Source organism: Pundamilia nyererei, unplaced genomic scaffold, assembly GCF_000239375.1.
Source record: "Pundamilia nyererei isolate P.nyererei 1_Seehausen unplaced genomic scaffold, PunNye1.0 scaffold00004, whole genome shotgun sequence".
NCBI lineage: Eukaryota > Metazoa > Chordata > Actinopteri > Cichliformes > Cichlidae > Pundamilia > Pundamilia nyererei.
The window spans coordinates 8,770,166-8,793,751 of NW_005187405.1; the positions used below are offsets into that span (position 1 = coordinate 8,770,166).

Consider the following 23,586-nt stretch of genomic DNA (forward strand, 5'->3'; position numbering starts at 1 on the left):
TATGTCATTATGTTCTCTGGCTGGTTTATGTGGACATTTCAGCTGAGCACAAAAACAGCTCGAGTTAGCAGTTTGAAAAACAGATAATATGTCAATACACACCAAGGAACAACAATATTCATTCACTCAGGTCTGTGACTTTACAATTTAAACTGAGAGGACATGACTGAATCACACCTTGCAGTTAACATTCACAAGAGCTTCGGTGTGTCATAGAAAAACAGTAAAAATGAACACTTCTTGCCGCTGTTTATATAATGGCTAGGGGACTTAAGTCATGTAGAAACCCTTCAAATCAAACATTTAGGCTAGAGCTAAAAGAAAAAATATATTAGCAAAAAAAAGTCTGAGTGTCTTGTGTATTAGGTGCGGTAACTTTGGGACTGTGCATTAGCAGCACACTCAATTTCATATTCTTACAGCATATTTTTAGCAAGTGGGAATTTCCAACCACAAACAATAATAAAACATACAAATGCTGACACCAAAAAGACTATTTGGCACGGCACTTAGGGCAGGACATGAAACTGAGTACAAGTTATCAGTACCGGTTGGCCCACAGTGATTCTAATCTTGACATGGATTACAGTAAGAGCAGGGTGTGTACAAAAGCATAGCATTAAGGCAAAACTGGCACGCTTTGAAATGTAACCCATTATCAGCCGCAGATAACATGCCATTTAAAGCACAATAGGCTAGCCAGTGATTGGCCTGATGCTATTATTGCTATGGTGTGCTTGTTTCTTTTTTATATTATTATCCATCCATCAATCTTCTTCTGCTTATCATGAAGAAGGTTGGAGGCAGAGGAGGGGGCTGGAGCCTATCTGTCATGGGGTGAGAGGTCAGGTCGGCAGTTTACTGCAGAGCGAGACAACCGTTCACGCTCATATTCACCTCTACGTACATTTAAGAATCACCAATTGACCGAACATGCAGAGCAGTGGTTAGCACTGTTGCCTCACAGTAAGAAATTCCTGGGTTTCATTCCACTGGCTCGCTGGGGCCTTTCTGTGTGGAGGTTGCAGGTTTTCCCTGTGTACATTAGTTCTTGCCAGGAATGTTGTTAGGTCCTCAGAGATATTATTTTATATACTACTATAAGGCTGCAAGCAAATCTTAAATGGACTGGTTCTTATATAGTGTTGCTTTACTCTACTGGAGCACTCAAAGCGCTTTATACAACTTGCCTCATTCACCCATTCAAACACATTCATATAAGCACTTTTTCTATCCCTCTATCTATAAAATTCACACTCCAATAAATGCATCCGAGAGCAACTTAGGGTCTTGCCCAAAGATACTTTGGCAAAGTGACCAAACAGCCAACCTTTAGATTAGTAGATGACCTACTCTACCTCCTGAGCTACAGCATGAAGCTATTTGTTAACCCCAACACAGTATTTGTCTATGGTGTCACTGCTGCTGTTGACAAGACATTTGTATGTTGTTGCTTCAGTTTTTGATTTGAGGAGTTGAGGGCGGTAATGATGTCATGAAAAACTTTGAGTTAATATGTTTATGTGTTAATATGTAATGCAAAGCCATCTTTGTCTGCTACATATTTCAATACTGGCACATTTGCACCATTATTAACTGTATTTGCTTGGTTTCTTCTCACTTGTAAATGTTAATATAGTTTTTTTCCTTTACATATAGTAGAGCCTTGTAGACTGAAGTCACTCATTAACTTTGATCATTTAAACATTATATGATAAAACAAAGAGCAACTTTCTGAAAGTTTTACATGAAAAATCCTAGTCTAAGCAACCTGTAATAGTGGTTCACACACACATTATAAAAAAATAAAACTTGCCCAAATCACGGGTCTGAATTTGCGTCACTGTGTAGGTCTTGCCACCACAGACCGTGTCTGTAACAGCATTCAGCGCTGTGAGGTTCTGAATGGAAAGACATTGTAGGTTCTGACCAAATAACTAACCGTGTTTCTTTTCCTCTCTTAAAACCAGGATGGACATTGGTTTGTGGTCTCACCAAATAACATTTTAAACATACAGGATGAAAAATAAAAAAAAATCATTATGGTGAATTGTGGTTTGGACTGGAAACATCAAAATACGTGTTGCTGAGACTCTGGGATTATTTACAATAGCAGCTACCCCTATTTGAATCAATCCGTTCCCGGAGCACACACAGCTTTTCATTTGTGTTACTTGTCTTGTGAATACAAATATGAAACATTTTAAGGCCACGGTAGTGTAGTCATAAATTTGGGAGTCCAGCTTTTCTCACCTGTTTGAGTTCCTGGGCCTCAGCCTGACTGACAGATGGCTGGAAGACATGCACCTGCAACTGGGACAGCTCTCCAGCGGGGACCTCCAGTGGGAGCTCTGTCTCTTGGCACGTCTGCAGTAAACCTGACTCCATGGGTGGAGATGGTGAAAAAGTGCAGAGTACATATGTTGTTTATGAGGAAACCAGACAGTAAACTCAGAGTACAGCAACTGAGGCAATCAGGGTGAAGTGACTCATCAAAATACATTTCTGTCAAGGAGACACCAATAACCATGATGAAATGTTTTTACATGTGGCTGCACACTTATAAATACACAGAGGTGGAAATGCAGACCTTTACTGCCACTTAGTGGTCAAATCTATACAAGGCATGGAAACCACTGTGGAATAAGAGTGTCTTTATTTATTTTTTGATGTGTTCCTTACCTTCAGTCCAGCTTTTCCCTTCTGTGTCACGTGGCGATGAAACTGGAGTTGTCTTAAAATCTGTGTATTCGCTTGTGAACTCTATCTTCTTTTTGTACTGCATCTCTAACACGGACAAAGCCTCTGGCATCTTGGCGGACAGGAGCCTGTAACATATGTCTGGCTTCCCGATGAAACGCTGCCTGACGGTAATCTCATAGGGGCTGTGCACTCTGATTTCATCAATTTCATTTCGCTCAAATCTGTGAAGGAGCTGGCAGTTTGTGTTTCGCACCTCCAGCGAGGACACTAGCACCGACAAACATCCTGGCTTCAAGTCCGATTCTCCACCTTTGGACAGCACTGCTGGGATGCTTGTGATTAACTTATTTCTGCTGGAGCCCCTGGCTGCTGAAGAAGAAGCAGTAGCTGCAGCTCTCGCAGCATCATCGGCCTTTGCATCCTGCTGGGTCTTCCAGGGGAGTTTACCAAAAGGCCACCAAGAAGGAGACTCCAGTTCTGACAGAAGTCTGTAATACAGAGGCAGGAGGAACTGATGTTAGTCATAAATTAGGCCTTGTTATAGTTAGCCAAGCAATATAAACAAGACATGTGCAAAACTTCAATAACTAAAAATATCTTAAGATACTTGTCAGCCACGCCCAAGTCAGAGTCAATCTTCTCCAGGCCCTGCATCATATTGTCAAACTGCTCTCCCTGATGGCCAAGGACTCTGCCAGTGTCCTCCAATCTTTTCTGGGCCCCTGCCACCAGGCTGATCAGCTCTCTTCCCTTCGAAGGCTGAGCCTCAGCCCGCTGGGCTTCTGAGCTGGGAGAGAGAAGCCGCTCTCTCCAGAAATGCTCTAACACATTATAAACCACCACCCTGTTGGGCTTAAGGGAACCAAACCAATGTTTCACGTTGCCTTCTTCAAGTACTGTGAGAGTGCTGAAGATGAAACTAGATGACTCCATCTTGATCTCCACGATCCTCGAGAGACGGAAGCTGGCAAGACTCTCCTTGCTCTGGTTGGAGACGAAGCACACCGTGGTTCTGGTGAGAGAGAGGGTTCCGTTTTCCCACCGTTTCTCACTGTTGATGTAATAGGAGCCTGGCCAGCTGTGGATAGGAACGTCCCGGCTCATTGTGATGGAAGGAGATAAGACAGGTTCACCTGTCAGGGGGACAAATAGGTATCAGTTTAACATGCACATAGGTACTGCTGCAAGTTAAGATGAAATTACATCAGAAGCACTTTGTACTGAGTGATCTACGAGTCGTGATGAAGAACATACTTTCTTTTGAGTGTAATCCAGACAGCAAGATGAGCTCAGTCGAGGCGTTCACACTGGCAGCTTCAGCTCTCTAGCCAGCTGACCGCATTACGCGCGCGTCATTATAATGTTATAACCCTTTTAACGTGTTTTATATCCTCTCGGTGCAATTAAACCCACACCACATTAATCGTCAACACCGGGCTGGACATTACGTTACCTCGTAGTCCTCTCAGTAACTCGGCTGTTTGTTGCGGAAGTGACGTCACGCTCGAGCACGGCCGTATTTACCGTCCGACTTGGGGGAAAAAAAACTTGCTGTCAAAAAAAAGAAGCACTATTGCGAAAATGTCTGGCGAAAAATAATGACAGTGGCGGCGGTTTCGGCGCTTTCCAAGCGATACGAAAAACATAACGTTAATATAAATGTATTAAATATATATATGTGTATGTGACGTGACAAAATATAAATAGCAACGGTTTTATATGTGCGTCGTTCAGGAGTCCCAACATGCGCTAATGTGTAGCGGCTTGTCATAGTGGAAAATTGCGTTTTTCTTAGCTTAGTAACTTTTTCTAGCTTAACCAGATTTTCAAATGTGGCAGAAACGTGAGAATACGTACGCGGTGTAATGGCGAGTTAATCTTCCAGTTAGCTTTTCCCCCTCACAGTTCCCCCGCTGTCCAAACCCTGACAGCTGAGCTTGCTAAATAGCTAGCCGAGGGCTTGTTTACCATCATGGACAGGGAGGCGTACCGTAACTGCAGCAGCCTGGTCAAAATACCAAGGCAGTCATATGAACAGTTTTGGTCTTCGCATTTTGTAGATTACATTGACAAGGAGCTTAGCTATTCCAAGTTTTTCAAGAAATATCTGCTCCCCAATCACCCTTGTATGTTTTCAAGGAGATTCACAGAGGAGTGGAAGTGTAGGAAACAGTGGGTGACTGAGGATGGGAAACCTAATTTCCAGAAATTGCTGCAAGAGTTTGGTAAAACAAACATGCATTACTGTGTAAATGTCTGCAAAGATAATCTGTAATAATTCTTAATAACTGTTACTGTTTCAATCACAGATGAGACTCCAGTCCCTGTTGCAAACTGCAATGCGAAGGAGTACAATGCCAACCCCAAACAAGTCATGCCTTTTAAAGAATTTATACACTACTGGAGGGAATACATCTTGAATGGACACTCATCACCCAAAGGATGCCTCTATCTTAAAGACTGGCACATGTCAAGGTATCACAGTAATATTAATCCAAAGAAAAATGTTTACACCATTGTATGAAAAATGTGTAACTATCCTTTGTAAATTTCTCCACAGGGACTTTCCAGAACATAATGTTTACACCACACCAGTGTTCTTTACTTCTGACTGGCTCAATGAATACTGGGACACCCTCGAAGTGGATGACTACCGATTTGTCTACATGGGACCTAAAGGGTCATGGTATGAAAACATTATTTCAAAAAAACAAAACAAAACATAAGCTTATATAAAATGTTTCATGATCTGACCCAGTGCACTTCCTTGTTACCAGGACACCATTCCACTCTGATGTGTTCCGTTCATACAGTTGGTCTGCAAACATCTGTGGCAGGAAGAAGTGGCTCTTGTATCCTCCAGGTCAGGAGGAGTTTTTACGAGACACTCACGGCAACCTCCCTTATGATGTTACGTCAGCTGAACTTCGAGACAGAGGCCTTTTTCCACACGCTGAAGAAGCCTGCCAACCTCTTGAAATCATTCAGGAGGCAGGAGAAATCATTTTTGTGCCTAGTGGTTGGCATCATCAAGTTTATAACCTGGTAAGAGCTGTAGAGGGATATCTACTGGTGATCTAGAGGAAAATGGTCTGCCAAGTATTATAAAAGACAAGTTGCATTTCTTACTATGAGAAGTGTTCTGTTAGACTGAATGTAAACACCAGCCACAATGTTAGGTACACGTGTTCAGCTGCTCGTTAACACAATTATCTAACTCAGTACATTAAGGCATGTAGACATGGTCAAAATGACCTGCTGAAGTTCATATTGAGTATCAGAATTAGGGAAAAAGGCCATTTAAGTGGTTTTGAATGTGATTGTTTGTGCCATACCGGCTGGTCTTAGTATTTTAGAAACTTTTCCCAGCTTACAGAGAATGCTCTGAAAAACAGAAAATATCCAGTGAGCGACAGTTCTCGATGAGGTAGCAGCAATTCAATTAACCACTCTTTAGAAACAAGTTTTGCAAGAATAGCACTTCTGAACTTAAAACATGTCAGACAGGGCTACAGCAACAGAACACCATGCCTGGCTACTCCTTTGAGCTAAGAACCCTCAAAGCGGCCCGTATGCGCAAAAGAAAACGTCACACACAACGCGCTCTGTTCAGACCCAGACCAAACAGTATTGTTTGACTGATGGCCCTTAATATAAAGACTTGTTTCGGACTTTACGTTTCCCAATTTTGCTTTAAGTTATGAAGTTATTTTGTTATTTGCATATGGCCTAATAATTATCCTTATTGCTGTTTTAGAGAGGAGCGGTGCTTCAAAGGATAGTTGCAGATTGCTGTCAGAATCTGCAGATTATGCAGTACAAATAAAATGTTCACGTTTCTCCACCGTTGTCTTCCCAACAGTTTCACTGGATGGCCAGGAAGCGTTCTTGGGCGCTTCTCTGGCGCTGACAATTGGTGTCTGTCTTGTATCAGTGACGTAAAAGACGGATTTAATGCGACATGACCATTCAAACAGCAGTCGCTTTCTAAAACATCAGATATGTATTGGATTCAGTACCACATACGAAAATATTGGATTTGTGCTGTTCACACAGTCATACCATGATCGGATATGGGTCGCATAGGGTCAAAAAGTCAGATTTGATGCGCTTTCGCGTGCAGTGTGAACATACCCTAATGGTCTAATGGACTGGATTACTTACTACATACTAGATGACAAGAGCCCTAATAATGTTTTTTCAAATTAGGTTTTAAACAAAATTCATGTTTTGTTTAACATTACACACATTTACAGACACACTCATGTTTCAATACAGCAGCTCTGGTTTATCTCCTCCAGTCAACATATCTTTCATAAATTTAAACCTTGTGTATATTTTTTGGTAGAAATATGGCTTTTTGCAGGAAATGATGACATCACAGTTACTCTAAGTTGTATAACACTGCGTTTTATTTATCACCAGTTTGACATATTAAAACATTCTGTTTCATACAGGAAGACACCATCTCTATTAATCATAACTGGCTAAATGGCTGCAACATTGACATCATGTGGCAGTTTCTTCAGACTGAACTGTCATCTGTTCAAAAAGAGATAAATGAGTGGAGAAACACGATGGACTCGTGGCATCAGCACTGCCAGGTACAATGCATGGAACTTTTCAGTCATGTCATTTAAATGTGCTTCTGCTCTGATCATAATAGCAATTGCTTGGTGCGTTTCATTTTAGGTAATTATGAAGGCTTGCTCCGGTATCAATTATGGAGAATTTGCCTCATTTTTGAAAATCATTGCCAACAACAGAATGGCTTTCCTTAACGCTTGCTCCTCTGGGGATTCCTCCGATTACTCACGTCATCTCTCAGAGATTCTCACCACGTTGGGACCTTACCACGCGGCCTTTGACCTACAAAGAGTAGCTCACATAATCGAATGCCTCCTGTGCAATGAAGACTTTAAGCGACTCGATCACTCAACATTGACTCTGCAGCCAGAAACAATGTTACAGCAAATTCGTGACACCATACAGTCCACAAGAGGGCAGCATCTCCTTTATCAGGAGTAATGTGTTCGGCCTCTCACCATTGTTATCGACTGGAAATAGCTTGAATGAAAAGTGCCCGTTTGCAAAAGTGCAAAAAAAAAAAAGGATGATACATCTGTTACTGCATCTTTGGGTTGAGTTGAACTGGAATCTCAAATATTGTTTGTGAATGTCTTGCATTTGTTTTTGCACTGACAGATTAAACACATTAAATATCTGAGTTTTCTCTTTTAAATATTTATTGAATAATCACCAACACTATTTGTGTCCAGTATGAACAGAGCTGTGATAAATCTATGATAGTGCATAGTTCAGTAGTAAATAATACTTAAGCAAAAAATCAAAAACACACAAACTTGGGCTTTATTGCAAAAAAATAAAATAAAAAACACCCAAACATGGACCAGTGCCACACAGCTGTTAAGCAATGACAGTGTAACATACTGTACTTGAGGGTTATGTCCATGAGAAGTCTGTCAGATGTGATGCATGTCATTTTTAGGGAGCTTTAAAACATTCCCTTCAGTTACATTTCGCATCTTCAGGCCACCAGTCTGGCACGGAGGCTTCGAGTGTCACTGTAGTGTCGTCAGAAGATCTGAGCGTCAACACCTCTTTGGCGTGCGCCATGCGGATCAGACTTAGGCCCAGTTCTCCTGTCCCTGCTCTGTGCTTCCCAGCTGGCTTGCCTGACTGGGTTAACAGTGCCGTTCCTTCCTCGAGGTGTTCCACTGGAGATGACAAGCGTACTGGCATCAGGCGTTTTCGAATCACACCAGTGTGATGAGTCCTGGCTGTGAGTTCCTGGCCAATGTAACAGCCCTTGCTAAAGCTGATACCCTGCATGTAGACAAGATTGGACTCTAGTGGTAATGCAACCCCAGGAGGAAGGTCTTTGACTCCCTCAGGTAGACCTAGACAACAAAAACAGCAAAGGACACAAACATGCGTCATAAAATAAGAGTACTTTTTCAGACAAATAAAGGTTTCTCAGAACCACCCCCTCCTCCTTTTGTCTGTGCTTGTCTGTCTCTTTGTTAGCAGTCTAGCATCCACAGCTTTCAAGATATCATGTTTAAATTTTGTGTGATGGTAGATTCCAATGCCACCTCGAGCCGATTTTAACTTTGGTGAGAATACAGTAAAGGTCACACCAAAACTAAAAATCAGCAAAAACTTCATATTACCCACAATTTTTTATAGATCATTGTCAAACTTCGCAACAATATTCCAGGTCTTGGGGGACACTGAGGTTGGCTAAGCATTTGACCTCGACCTTCATTTCTCATAGCCCAAGGTCAAAGTTGACCTAGAAAAGAAATTGGAAATAAAGAACCCCATAGAGTATAACATATCATATGAAAGTGCATGGAGAGAGCTGCACGATACTTTTTTTCAATACAACACCCTATGACCTCACAACAAAATCACACACTGCATGAATTTATCTTCATCTCAGGATCTAGCTAGCAGGTTTTTTTTTTCCTGGAGCCTATCCCAGCTACGGTAGGGCGAGAGGCAATAACCAAGTAAGTAAAATGTCTTTATATAGCGCTTCTTAAAACAGGAAGTTTTTTCAAAGTGCTTCACATGGGAATAAAAGCATATCAAACAAAACAATAAACACTATAAATAGGGTATAATAGCATATCCAATAAAACAGTTTGCTACACGTGGCAGGTCTGTCGCAAGCCTAACACAGAGAGACACAACTATTAACACTCATGGGCAACTTAGAATGGCCAATTAAACTAAACCCACTAACTGCATGTCTTTGGACTGTGGGAGGAAGCTGGAGTACCCAGAGAGAACCCAGGCAAACACGGGGAGAACAAAACTCCACACAGAAAGGCCCTGGCCAGGTGGTGGAATTGAACTCAGGACGTTCTTGCTGTGAGGCTAATCACCATGCCACCGTGCTGCCCATACGGGTAAATCATATTTTTGTCCTTATCTGGCTAAAGATAATAGAGCATATTGTATTAAAAGCAACCTGTCCTCCTACTGTTATAAAAACACCCCCCCCCCAAAAAAAAAAAATTTAAATTAAAAAAAATTCAGAGCTTTAGTAAAGCCCTTGCCCTTCGGAATAAGTTGCTCTCTCTCTCCGGGTGTTCTTGTTTGTCTTTGTTCAAAGCTGGTGTCATACCTATGGCATAGCGATGTCTGTGATAGTTTTCAGTGTCTCCTTTCTGACAGGATGCAATGACTTTGAGAGGATCAACATCACTCTGTAGCACAAATCTCCAGCCCATTTGCTGAGTTCTTGGATCAGCCTCCCATGCCAGAGCTTTATCAGGGGAAGAAAGCTCAGGCTTACTGAACTCTTGACCTGGCTTGTTTTGCTGGGACAGCACAGCCCACACAGAGAGCTCTGAACAAGGGCTAATGTTGACTTTTCTGCGGAGGTTGTATACTTTCAAGTGTTTCAAGATGGAGTCCTTAATTGTGTTGTCACACTCCAGGAAAACACCGTATCCTCCTTCTGTTTCTTTTAATCTGAAAGCAAATATAACTGGATGAGTGACTCAGAAGAATGCAAAACAACATGAAAGCAAACACACGCAGATGTTTTCACTTATTTTGGTTGGGTGACCTTTGGTGGAACTTTGATGGAGCATCTGTGGTCACCCACTGTGTCTTACAGAAAGGAGGGCTAATAATTCTCTCCTTATGAGAATGTAATTTTTAACAGGATTTGCTGTAACATCAAATACTGTCAAACAGAGCAAGGAGTTTTTAAACACAGCTTTACAAAGTACTACAAAGACTAGTAAAAATGCTGTTTAGATATCAAGATGAGTTATGAGTAGTGAGAACTGCAACAACTGCAACTTTTCAAAACTGGGGATATTTACAACCAGGTGTACAAGAATATCATCTTAAATAGTTTAAGGTATAGAAAACGTGGTTCACCCAACAATGTACATCAAAACTAAAAGAACATTGATCATGTGTCAGTCACTAAAAATTTGAGATGCTAATATTGCAAAATGTCTTTTTGCAGTTTATTAGAGAAGTTCTATTCTATAATTTAGATGTACTCAAGTACAGCATACATGACAAACGCTTTTTAATATAGAATTTTAAAAATGGTTTCTAATTCAACCATCAACATTAGTCGTTTTTGCTTTTTAAAGTTTTATTAACATTATTTTTAGTAACAGTAAAAAATAGGCAAGTGATAAAGAAGAGCTGTTGTTGTTCCCGTGCTGAATTTTACAGCTTATTAAATAAGGGTTTGTCAGCCTGAGCTCGTTTTCTGTCATACATTTGGTTTTTTCCGGGGTTTAAAAAAAATAGAAGGAAAAAGAAAATAAGCTTATGTCGGCCAGTGTGACGCCTCGGGGGAAAAAACGCCTTTACGTAAGGAGTAAGCAGACACACCCTCTTGATAACGCGTTTACTGAATGCAATTATAAGCGTTTGAACAGTGCTCTAAGTTTGCTCTTACCTGTACAATATGATGTCATATAGTGTCCTTCCTTGCACGTTTAGCATGTGTGCGTATAAAGCTCTGTGTTCAGGCTCATCCAGCACCGCCATGTCATTGGTTATAATACCTTGGAGAAACGCGCTCGTGTCTTGTCCCTGAATTTTCAGCAGGCTCCTGTGCGGAAGGTAATAGCACACAAATTGCCCCTGGGAGTGTTTAGGATTACCCGTGTCCTGGCTGTACCTCCTGACACGGATCCCAGCTGGAGCTAACACACTTGAGAGAAGGGTTACACACAAATCTCCGGGTTTTTTCCTGGCGTAAACACCGAGCCCGGAGGCGGACGCCAGCACTCCCCGAGCAAAGCACAAAACCCCCATGATGTACAGTGGCACGGGAGTGTACTGAGTCGTAAAAAGACTGCCTACTCCACTAAAAACGACAGTGGACAGCTAAATACCAAGGATATCACAGCGTACTCTGCACAAACAGCTCCATTTTGAAATCCCACAATGCATTGCTCGATAGCACGTGTGTGTCAGTGAGCGATATTTGTTCCCGTCGTTTTCTCGTGAGGTATGGGACGCTTATTGATAGAATAAAAGCTCTCCTACTATCCCTTTATAAAAAGTTATCAGATCGTAAAACATAAAAACGACACACAGAACAGCAAAGCAGCAAAAATCAAAGTTATTAAAGTTGCTTGTTTGCGAGGTTTTTTTTGCATATTCCTCAGTAATGATATCATTTTCAAATTTTGCGTGATAGGTAGACAACAAGAACAGCTCGAGCTGATTTAATTTTGTCAAACGTCTCACAAAATGTAAAAATAATCAGTAAAAACTTTGTATTACACACATTTTTTTATTACAATCTTCAAACTTCACAATATACTAGGCCTTGAGGGACATGAGTACCTAGGTTGGCTAAACATATGACAGTGCTCAAGGTCAAAATTGACTTTGAAAATAAAATGTAAAGAAACCATATTGAGTAATATAGTATATGAAAGGGCATGGAGAGAGCTGTACAACCCTCTGTAGAATGACACCATAACAGGCTGATACCAGTTTGTAATAAAAGCATCAAAGTTTTAGTCTAGGCCAGGGGTGTTGAACTCCAGGCCTCGAGGGCCGGTGTCCTGCAGGTTTTAGATCTCACTCTGGGTCAACACACCTGAATCAAGTGATCAGTTCATTACCAGCCTCTGGAGAACTTCAAGACATGTTGAGGAGGTAATTTAGCCATTTAAATCACCTGTGTTGGATCAAGGACACATCTAAAAACCTGCAGGACACCGGCCTTCGAGGCCTGGAGTTCGACACCTGTGGTCTAGGCCTTGGCCTTCAGGGGGAGTAACGCTCTGTGAATGTTCTTGTTTTAATACTATCGTGGTGCTGTGAATCTGTAAGTCAGCGGAGTAGCCAGCTCCCACATTGTGATGTTGATCTTTCATTAGCTGTGATTTTATAAGACAACAGATTAAAATAATTAAATGTAGGGCAACTAATATTATTTGGGCAAATGGAATGAGAGATAGTCTGAAAATGTCCTATATGTACCTTAATAGATGCATATGCACAGCCTGTAGAGCTTAAGGTTTGGCATTGATTACATAAAAAGGAGAAATAGCCTTTATTTTATTTGAATGCAGTTTGCCCAGATTAATATGAGCACAAATAGAAATTAAACTATGTCAGTAAGTAAGTGAATATACTCATTTATTTACTTAAGTAAGAATATCTAAAAGCTAAACAAACAAACAAAAAAGGTATCTCTTCAGCTTAGGTTTAAAAAGGTTCAGAGTCGATGCTTGTCTGAGGTCACTTGGGAGAAATTCCAAAGTCCTGGTGCAATGACAGCAAAGGTATGACCCCATTTTAAGATAAGGCTCAACCAGCAGATGGTCAGAAGTGATTGAGAAGGACCTGCAGTAACATCCTAACTTTCTTCAATGCTCTAATTTTTAGTCAGACTTCAATTAAAAAAACAACTTTAAAGCGTTTGCACTTTTAGAAACACTTTCTTTATTAGCACAGAGTGACAAAAGCAGAGTGCTGCTGTAAAGACAGAAATCTGAGGTTTCAAACAAGTTTATCTTTGTTTCATAAATAAAATACTTGAACAGTCTTTTAAGGTTTGAGGCACTTTGTTGTATGAAAACAGCGAAGGCAGGATTAACCATTATTATGAAAGCAATTATAGAAACAGAAAAAAGGTAATAATCTCATTTAACATGCCAAGACTTAGGAGCTTATTGAATAGCTAAGGACAGGATTTGTACTATAGCCTATGTCTATGCTGTATGTTCCCAGCTGCAAAGCATGCATCATCTGCTTCAGATTGCATAAAATCAGTATTTAGTCTATTTTCTATTTACTTACCTCTTTCTGTTCAAATGTGACACTGCAAGGCTTTGGGACACATTGATTGGCGATGACACTAAAAAGATTTAAAGCTTTCAGTGTCAAACAGTTATATGTATATAATTTTACATTTAATTTTCTTGAGGGGACACTCATCCATACTACATCCAGAAATACTTCTAATTTTAAACATGCATCTTTCTAATAATAATAACATTCATCATTCTTCAGAATGAGCCATTGTGCATGTGTACAGTGTCTTAGACTGCATTTTCAGGTTTAGATCCACGTGTGTCCTTTCAAAGTAAAATTTCTTCAAATCAGTCATGGTAATTCGCTTGAAGCAGTCTGTTTATGCTTTGACATTTTAATTGGAAGTAGATGAATAAACTGAGCAAGCATTTGTTAGCTTATAACCAAAATCTATTGCAAGAACAATATGACACGCTACAGTAACAAAGAAGATTTATGATACTGGAGTTAATAATTCCTTCGTGTTTATTTTCTATTCCCCCAAATAGTCTTCCTACTTTGTACTTCTTTAAAATAGTGAGACTGAAATTTCACTTGTTATCGTCCGAAGTTGTATCTCACACAAACACATCCTCCACCTGGGTCACTTTGAAATTCTGGGGACTTGATAGTTTTCACTGTTATCTACTAAAGGAAATTTATCACTAGATCCAGACAGAAGTCTTCCCATTTTTTACAATGGATGCAGCCTTCTCTGTGGCTGACTTGGGTCTTGCTCCTTGTTTCTCTTGGACTGTATTAACTCGATTCTGCTCAGCCATAGTGCCTCCCGACACAGGACTACTGGTTCTGGAGGTTTGTTGGTTGTTTTTGGTTTGGTAGGTTTGAAAAGCCATATCAAGCTGCTCTTGTGCAACCCGTAGATGTCGGTGCAGACTTGCAAGATCAGAGGGGATATTCTCATCTGGGCTGGTGCACTGCTGCTCCTGGGCCACATTGGCCATATTCTGCTCATGTGTGATGAGGCTGTTGGGGATCCTGCTAGGCTTTTCTGTCTTCATCACAAGATTGTACCCTGGAGGGGACGCTGGGATGTTACGGGAGAATGGGTAGCCGTATGACATCCGCTGGCCACGGTTCCTCTTCATGCGAAGAGTATCCCGAAAAGTGCCAATCCCCAAGTGAAGCATCTCACAGACATTTAGCACGAGACAAAGACAGCTTACCACATACATAATTAGGAGGAAGATTGTTTTTTCTGTGGGCCTGGAGATGAAACAGTCCACTCTGTGTGGGCAGGGCACCCTGTTGCATACATACAAAGGATTAACTCGAAAACCATAAAGGAGGTACTGTCCAGCAAGGAAAGCAATTTCAAAAATAGCTCTTGACATGAGTTGGAGGACATAGATTCTCATCAGGCCTTCTTGCACTATTTTTCTGCGGCCATCGTATTTTGGTGGGTCTTTGCTAGTACTGCTTACTGGTTCAGGTTTGGCCTCCTGCACCTCCAGTGTATCCTCATAGATCATTGGCTCCGCATCGTCATCTTCCTCATCCTCTAAGACTTCCTGCAGATGGTGGCTCTCTCTCCATCTCAAGTGAGGAGGTGGCTTTTTGCGAAGTCTTTGCTGCTTCCTGCGCTCCTCCTCTGAACTTCGGGCAATCTTGTGGATGGCATAACCCATGTACATGACAGAGGGAGTGGAGATCATGATGATCTGGAAGACCCAGAAGCGAACATGCGAGAGGGGAGCGAATGCGTCATAGCATACGTTGTCACAGCCTGGTTGCTTGGTGTTGCAGGTGAACTTGGTCTGCTCGTCCGAGTAGATGGACTCACCTCCGACTGCTGTGAGCACAATGCGAAAGATGATGAGCACAGTCAGCCACACTTTTCCCACGAAGGTGGAGTGGTTGTGGATCTCTTCCAGGAGGCGAGTGAGAAAGCTCCAGCTCATGTTGCTCTAAGAAGCTTTTCAACTAGAATCTGTTAAAAAGAAAATAAGATAAGTAATAATTAAATGTAAGTAAGGAACTATTCAAGAGATGTTTTGGACTGATGATGTGAACATTTTACATTTTAGCAAACTGTCATTTAGAACTGTAATGAACTCGAGTCTTTGACTAATCAACCCATTGTATTCATTGTGTGGTGTTCTCTAACTAAAATGGTTTTAAGTGGCAATTAAATTATTTTTTTACTCTCCTGTATAAAGATACAATTACCAAAAATATACCAAAATATTATTTAAAAAACCCGCAGCTTTTTAGATCCCAGGAAGACGATGACAAGAAAACAAACCCAGAAGTAATTTACAGCCCCTGAACAGCAAAGCATCTGAGTTTCCTTAAACTTAAGACCAAATTATAGTCTTAAAATATTTTCTGTTAGTGAAGTTTTCGCTGAAAAGTGTGGCGTCATTTTTCAAGAGAAAGGCAATTATTGCAAATTAATTTTAATTTTATAATGAAGGTGTTTCACTGATTTTGTTGCTATCTCAGACTTAAACAGTCACTTTGCAAGCATACTTGCCAAAACATACAGTGTGGACCTGTGACCAGCTCACTTGGCTACTTCTTTTTGTAAAGGCTATTTCTCTTTTCAAATGATTGCACAGCCACAAATAAACAAAGGCTTGTGTTGATGCATAGGGTAAAGTCATTAGGACATCCTGGAATAGTTTTTGACATGGTTGAAATAGTACAAAATAGCTCAGGGAAGATTAAAAGACAAAAAGAAAGCATTCCATCAGCCAAACAAACAAACGCGCCATCAATCATTTGATGAGACAGAACAAAACCGATTGCTACAAGAAAAGAACTCGAGCCAGTTCGGAAACCAAAGAACGCCTCTTCAGAAACATACTGCAAGCTTTGTTTTAAAACTCCACGCCAATGATCCTACACAGAAATGAGATCTCACAGTGTCATACTCTTCTCATAGCCTGCATCACAACTGACTCAGTGAGGCAACTGTAATGGAGGGAAACAGCGTAGTACTTCTGTCCCTTCATTCATGGTTCACGGTGATCTCATGAATGCAACACTGCATTCCCTGGCGTGTGATGTGCCATCTCTGCTGCCATCTGAGAGAACAGGAGAGGCTTGTTGCTCTGCCACGAGGCCTCCCCTGCAGATCCAGCACTGCTGACGCTGGGGAGGGCTACGGCGTCATGGAGGCAGATGGCACCTATGGTGGGCAGTTCACTTCTGCCCCAGGATGGCATGACAGAAGGGCTGTTTCATGTAGGATGCAATGAATTTGCTGTGTAGCTATCAACCTTATTCGTATAACAACTCCTATACATTTACACTCGCTGCTGATGTGTTTTGAAAACCGTTTTAGAAAATTTAATATAAGTTTTGTGCAGTTTTGTTTGTATTGCAGAGCTGCAGCAATTTCAGCCCAATGTGCCCCTTGAGCTGTCTGTGGAACCTGATAGATTTTCTTAGGTTATTTTTTAGGATTAATATAAATTGGCCTACATTAGTAGTAGAGTAACTATTCTTATTAATTACATGTAAAAATTTAGGTTGGATATTTAATTTAATTTAATTTAATGCTGTAATATTTTTCCAAATCATTAAAAAGAGGAAGAGCTGCCATGTTTTTTGTCAAATGTCCCAGAATCTGTTTAATGTGTAAATAACAGGGAGGTATTTAGTGAAGCAGTTAGAGGTAGTTATATAGGACATTACACAAAATATTTAAAATGTGTGGTTTATGCATCTTGACAATAATGTTTTACATAAAACCATATTATGAATGGGAACTCTGGCTAAATTAGAGCAGTATCGTAAAATATTTTTAGTGATGAGCTTCCTCTCGGATTGGGACATATTTTTTGCACTGTACAATATAAAACAACTGCTACACATTTTTCCATTTAGTTGCTTTGCATATGTCAGAGTGTTTGATATTTGAAAGACTGCTGCAGTAGCGTCAAAATGTCTTTCAGCAAGGTTTTTTTTTTTCTGAAACACGTCCACGCAAACACATCCATGCTGCCACGATGCAAGACTGTAGTTGAAAAAATACTAAAATATCTAGTTGGTTTAGACTAGAGAAGAAAGTCAGCTAGAAACAACTCACCTGGAAAAGTTGCACATGTTTCCCCCATCCTGAAGGTCTCCTTTGCCCTCTCTAGATATCCCCTCCACAGTCTGATCCATGGAATACCACTTCCATCCTAATGTCCTGGCCTTCTCCGTCTTACTGATCACTTCCAGAATCACAAAAAAATAAGAAAAATGACTAAACCTGTTGAACTGGAATTTCTTTTCATCCCGTTTTTCACTCTGTTAAGAAGTGAAGTCTCGCCGCTGTGAATGCCTCACATTCTAGCCTGTGTCTGGTTTCTATTACACCAGCCTCCTGCCCAAGAAGGAAGTATAAAAAAAACAGAGAGGCAGAGAAGAAAAAATCCTCCTCTGGCAACTGACCCTCATCCAAGGGTTCAGACTTGAGGATATGGTACTGCAGATTGAAACGAACACCCAGCTGAGGGAGGACGTTAATCTCAACACAGTCAACCTCCCCCCAACGCTCATGTGCAACATTTGTAACACAGATGATGGCAGTATCGCTCTCTCTCTCTTTCTCTACTTTTTCTCACTTTGTCATCGTCTTTATCACGTTCTGTTTCCGACAACATACAGTAAGCACCTCAGCTTCTAGCACCTTTATATTTTAATGACTGATAAACACTTTTAGTTCTCTCAAAAGATCATTTAAGACATCACTACATTTTCCTCTATCCCACTCTTTCTGTCACATACAAGCATATCGACAAAAAATAAATGCAGACAGGCAACCTCTCTATTATCAATTACATAACAGTTTACAGTGGGTGACGGTCATGAAAAAACAACTTTGGGGAGGCCAGTAAGTGTAAGGACAGCAGTGTCACTGAGATATAAGCCACCTTGCCTCAATACAGATCCGCTAGAATGTAACCAGCAGGTATGCTCAGTTATATCAAGTGTCATAATATTTAGATCTTCTGTCCAGGCAGATGGCCAGATAGAAGCAGTGGACAGGTCGCAGTCATTGCTGCGGCTACACGTCTTTTCCCAACTTGGTGTTTATACTTAAAGCTTTCACCTTGGTCTGTGAAGTGCAGCGGCATACATTGTTACTAAAGAGGCGTAATGGCCTTTATTTTATCATGATAAAAAGACTTGTGCTATATGAACAGAAATCTCACACACATACACGTGCATTACATTAATTGCTTCAGAAATGAAACACCAAAATACAGATGATGAAGTGATTCATGGAAGATTAGAAGTAAGAATTCTTCCATCAAGTTTTGGAAGAGATTTAAACTCGACTACTTTTAATAGAAGACAGATAAACTGGTTAGTGTCTGGCTTGCATTAATGAAATGTGCCTGGTCATTGTCACGTTGGCCATATTATTATAAAGTTACTTTCACCAGATCCCCAATAACTCTTTAATTATGATCTGTGTACAGCTATAAAGCAGAGAATAACGTTCAACAACATCAGCAAGTCCACCATCAATCAAATCACAGTTTCAATTCAGAAATGATGCAAAATTCTTGATCTCCAGTGTCTTTAAACACTGTTGCAATATTATGAGCGCAGGAAGCCAACAAAAATAAATGCCCAGATTAAAACAATAGCAGTAAAAAAGAAGTCTGCATTAAAATCTCATTCTTTTTGAGTCATTTGTGGTCTTAATAAATCTTTGAGTGCTAGCCATCTGGGCCTGCAGGAGCCTTCCTCCAGAGGCCTCGCCTTCAAGGCTCGCCTCTCCATTTGACTGAGGAGATGCGGTGTAGCAAGCACCACTGGTGCAGCAGTGAGGAAAAGAAGATAGGGGATGCTTCTGGAATGGCTTGAGCATTTGGCGTTTGGACATGTGCTTTCCCTAAGGGACCATTAAGCACGTGTTTTTAAGTTGTAACGCACTGCTCTCCCTCTAAAGTCCTTCCATCATCCAGAAGACGCAGATGGTCCAGTGAAGATAGCTAAGAAGTGAACATTTGTGTGACTTGAAATTGAAGTCAGTTAGAGTTTATGTTCCTCAACAGTTGTATAAATTGCTCACTGTTGATGTGAACTGCATTTATCACTCTGGTATCATAACATTCTGAGTGAAGGAAGCACTCAGAATATTAGAAGAGATTAATATGCAGATGTATTCAGTCAAGATATTAGAACCATTATCTACTAAAACACCTTATGTAATCAAAAATATATGCCTGACTATTACCTTTTTCATTTTATTTATAAATAACTGTTTGCAGGATTACTGGTTTTACAGCAGAAGATTAAGAAAAAATTGACATGATATGAAAATTGATAGTGGCAGTGACAAACAATAAAAACTCAGCTTTTGCGTGCATTTAAATGCATGAGATGCACAAAGTTACTGAATAAAAACAACCCATAGAGTCAGCCCATTGGCTGTTTAGCTTTGGATACACAGTCATTGTGTCCTTGGACAAGTCAGACTGTTCTAGCTTTGGGAAACTGAAGTTCATGTTGATAAGTATTGATTGGACTGCCCTGAGCCAGGAAAATATTACAGTATTCCCCTGTAAGACATTGTTTGACTTTGCTGTTGTTACAAGGACTGGCCACATGTAACAGCCAAAAGAGGGTGTTTAATATTCATTAAGGTTATATTTATTGTTATATGTTAAACAGATCACTTAAAATAAAGAGAAAGACACTGGAATGTCTCATGAATTTACCAGATTTAAAAAAAGGTTTTAAAAATACACTGAATTGAATACTCACTATATAAACCATTTCATAACCATTTTCATAGCCCCTGGTTCATGTGTACTGTATACTTATACTTCATGCATCAGTATTCCAACCAAATAAATGTAAGTTTTGAGTCACAGACGGTTACGTCTTAAGAGGTCACTGCAAGCTTTTAAGTTTTGTGGACTAGTGACTGCTGAATGATGCAGCATGGAGGAGCGAACATCTCAACAACTGTCCTTGGACGCCGCTGATGACATCACAACAGGTTTATCCGCATGTATTTACTGAACAAAGTTGATGCGAGTAGACTGGGGGCTGTGAAGGTCTGTGTTTATGTAACAGATCGAGCTCCACCATGTGACTTGGATGTGTCCCACCCTCTGGGAGAAAAGAGTGACACAAGACACCCGAGCAAAAACATGCAACTTGGCTCTTGGACTCCTCCTCTCTGATCCTCTGCTACCACTATCATTAAACTACTCTTACCAGGCTGTGAAGGGCTGTCCCACAGGCAGCCTGAGAGTGGTGGCAGTCCCATCGCATTTGTTCATTTTTCTCCCAGTTTCTCAGCTGAGCATCTCCTACCCCCGGGGTGAGTGCGTCCCGTGCCAGTTTCACTAAGGCTGGACTCCACTGAAGCGACTGCATGAAAAGCCTTGAGGAGGATGCCAACAACTTCCCTCAGACAGGGCTCTGCGTCCCCCACACATGAGCAAAGCAACTCGTATTGAGTGTGCATTACATTACGCTGACAAAGGAAGTGAAAGTTCATATTTGTTTAGTTTCAATATTAAAGTATCGACTTGGTTATTATTTTTGAATGTGTTAAATGAACAGAGAAAATAAAACATTAAGAGTCCGATATGCAGGTAAAAGCTCTCGTCTTCATGCACGTCCATATTCACTTAAAGATAAATATGACAAATAGCGTGCAACACTGCAGCAAATCTGGCAGTCACAAGGATTTTAAAGAGCTCTATTACTAACAGAGATAATATATCCACACTCCCATTGATCTATAGGGGGAAGATTAAAACATTATTATTATGTGAACTTCAGAGCTATATCAGGCCAGCCTTCATTGCCAGTTAAAAATTAACTCATTAGTAGTTGTCTCATTAGGTAGTTTACAATATTGAACTATTCTCACCTGTAGAACTGACTGTATGGCTGTGGTGAATGTGACACGGATGAATTATGCAATGTTTTTAGTTAAATCTTCTCAGATATGTAATTTGATTTGAGTTTAAATAAAAATATTTGCATGGAACCAGTTGTCTAGTTAAATTTGAAAGTGAGTAACACATCTTAACACAGAGTAATCTTTATTTAACCAAAAGAGCTATAGAGCCCTATAGAAGAAAACAAAGCAGCTGAAAAGTTTGGAAAGCAGAAGAAAATTTGCCGTCTTAAACAAGAAAAGAAATGAAATCGTAGGTTATCCAGTTCACAATCCCTCACAGTTCACAGGTTAGTATCCATAAAATGACCTTGACCTTGACCTTTATCTCAGGCACAGTTTGGATGAAAACACACTGGGTGATTACTGAGTGCAGGTTTCACAAAAATCTGGCCAGTGCCCTGGGAGGAGCAGAGATTCTTGTGAAATATGACCTTGAACTTAACCTTGATTTGTGTAACAACTGATTAGGTGATCATGTGTGTTTATTCTGACCGATACTGTTGAGGAAGTATTGACAGATACCTCCTCCATGGGCATGAGCTCATAGGTCTGTTTGTAAGCTATAACCTAATACAGAGTTTCAGTGTTAAATTCTGAAAGATAACCGAATTTTAGAGAAATGTTAAAAGTTTTCAAAATGTTATAAAAAAATGGTAGCAACATAAAAGCTTTGACTAATATTGTAAAATTCAATGTATAAACATAACGGCATTCACTGTGTAACTTGACCACTGTTATTCATATGATGACTTTCTGATTAGGTTTTCCATCAGAGCAATACAATCCAACTCACAACTAGCCATCAAAAAGAAAGAATTGAAATAACAGTGCTTTTCTTGCAGAGCTGTGAGGCCTTGATCTTTGACGTTATCTTGTCTTAAATGTCTATGTCAGGGAATGAGCTGGGGCAAGCTCAAAGGAGCAGCAGACCTAGTCAGGGTTCATTTGCACTATCAGGGGTATGTTAAGGCAGCTCCTTCCTTCTTCTGGGCATCTTAGTGCCGTTGCCTTTCTCTAACTGAGTGAACTCCAGACACTGATAGCAACGCTGCAGGATATCCTCAGATAACAGCAAGATACTTTTAAAAAAAAATCTTTACTCTTCTAATGTTGTAAATTAATACAATCAGGATCATAACTCCACCTATGATTACATTGTATAGTACTATAGTACTTAACACATATAACAATTAAAGTCTTAATCTTGTGATAAGAAAAGTTAATCTACTCCGGAGAATATTAACCTTCAAGGTCACTGTGATTGTTACCAAGTAAATATGCAACTATTCATGCAGCTATTCATTATACCACTGAATGCATGTTAAGTGTACAGTAGTATTAATATATTTTTAGATTTGAACAACTACATGTGTTAAATCTTGTTCATTTTATCCTTCTGGCATTGTCATTATTAGCCACTAGATGGCAAGCATGTACTCATTTAAAACACACCAAGTTTGACTCCTGCTGAACTCTTAACAGACATTTAAAAGGTGTTTGACTGTTGCACAACCTAAGGCAAACAGGTGACTGACCTAGTTAGGCTTTGATTAGGTGGGATACTAGCAGCCCTGTTTCTCTAAGAACTTTGAAAGCGTGTGCAAACAATAAAAATAACCTGTTCCAGAGTTAACGACTAAATTTTTTACAGAGGGCTCTGGAAGAATATTTTAAGGCATTTAATGCATCAGATTATATACCAAGGAGTGCAGAACAGTTGAAATTGATGTTATTATTTTCTATCACAGTCTATGTTAACATGGCACAAAAACTTCAGACGGAAATCCCTGCAGAGACTGCCTAGCAATCAACATTTAGATTTAGAGTAGAGCAAGCGAGGTTGTTAGGCATGACTGCGTGCTTTTTCAGGCTTTCACACATTGCTTTCCTGAGAAACTCCCCACATTTCTGCACTATTGTTTTTTTCTTGTTGTTCAGTTTTTCTGTTTAAGAAAAGTAGGAACTGCAATATAGCACAAAATATTGAAGTAACAGTACTGTGAAAAGGTTTTGAGTCATGTCTCATTTCTCTTTGGCTCTCCGAGGATTCGGACGCATCTTTCACTCTCTCCCTCCCTTATCTTCCCTGCTGCTGCTTCTATGTCTTCGTGTAGTCTTGTCTAACTCTAACCAGTGTTGGGACTAACGCGTTATTAAGTAACGCGTTATAG

The 23,586-nt window shown here is 40.3% G+C and overlaps 4 protein-coding genes across 7 annotated transcripts in view; 1 reads left to right on the top strand and 3 right to left on the bottom strand.

Annotated features, from left to right (window-relative positions):
- snap47 (synaptosome associated protein 47) overlaps nt 1–4,624 on the bottom strand; it is a 6,752-nt gene extending 2,128 nt beyond the window's left edge. The window contains exons 1-5 of one of the 3 annotated variants that reach the window (XM_005721504.1): nt 4,561–4,623; nt 4,157–4,234; nt 3,311–3,836; nt 2,683–3,191; nt 2,254–2,378 (exon numbers count right to left, since the gene is read on the bottom strand). In XM_005721504.1, the coding sequence (XP_005721561.1) occupies nt 2,254–2,378; nt 2,683–3,191; nt 3,311–3,807 (1,131 nt within the window). In that variant the 5' untranslated portion in view covers nt 3,808–3,836; nt 4,157–4,234; nt 4,561–4,623. Of the gene's footprint in view, nt 1–2,253; nt 2,379–2,682; nt 3,192–3,310; nt 3,837–3,957; nt 4,235–4,560 lie in introns of all 3 variants that reach the window. The other 2 variants (XM_013912499.1, XM_005721502.1) reach the window with 2 other exon arrangements.
- Nucleotides 4,625–4,658: 34 nt separating this feature from the next.
- Nucleotides 4,659–7,927, top strand: jmjd4 (jumonji domain containing 4). The gene is made up of 6 exons (XM_005721500.2): nt 4,659–4,928; nt 5,013–5,178; nt 5,264–5,389; nt 5,481–5,748; nt 7,161–7,307; nt 7,396–7,927. Exons 1-6 carry the CDS (start codon nt 4,676–4,678, stop codon nt 7,729–7,731), a joined length of 1,296 nt encoding a protein of 431 aa, XP_005721557.1. The 5' UTR covers nt 4,659–4,675; the 3' UTR covers nt 7,732–7,927.
- Nucleotides 7,928–7,933: 6 nt separating this feature from the next.
- Nucleotides 7,934–11,716, bottom strand: iba57 (iron-sulfur cluster assembly factor IBA57). The gene is made up of 3 exons (XM_005721506.2): nt 11,165–11,716; nt 9,860–10,209; nt 7,934–8,624 (listed from the first exon to the last, which is right to left on the bottom strand). Exons 1-3 carry the CDS (start codon nt 11,524–11,526, stop codon nt 8,233–8,235), a joined length of 1,104 nt encoding a protein of 367 aa, XP_005721563.1. The 5' UTR covers nt 11,527–11,716; the 3' UTR covers nt 7,934–8,232.
- A 1,443-nt stretch (nt 11,717–13,159) lies between these two features.
- The window catches only part of gjc2 (gap junction protein gamma 2), a 15,226-nt gene continuing 4,799 nt past the window's right edge, over nt 13,160–23,586 (bottom strand). Inside the window, exons 2-3 of one of the 2 annotated variants that reach the window (XM_005721507.1) lie at nt 17,582–17,711; nt 13,160–15,475 (exon numbers count right to left, since the gene is read on the bottom strand). In XM_005721507.1, coding sequence (XP_005721564.1) covers nt 14,190–15,446 — 1,257 coding nt within the window. In that variant the 5' untranslated portion in view covers nt 15,447–15,475; nt 17,582–17,711 and the 3' untranslated portion in view covers nt 13,160–14,189. Of the gene's footprint in view, nt 15,476–17,581; nt 17,985–23,586 lie in introns of those variants that run through there. The other variant, XM_013911875.1, reaches the window with a different exon arrangement.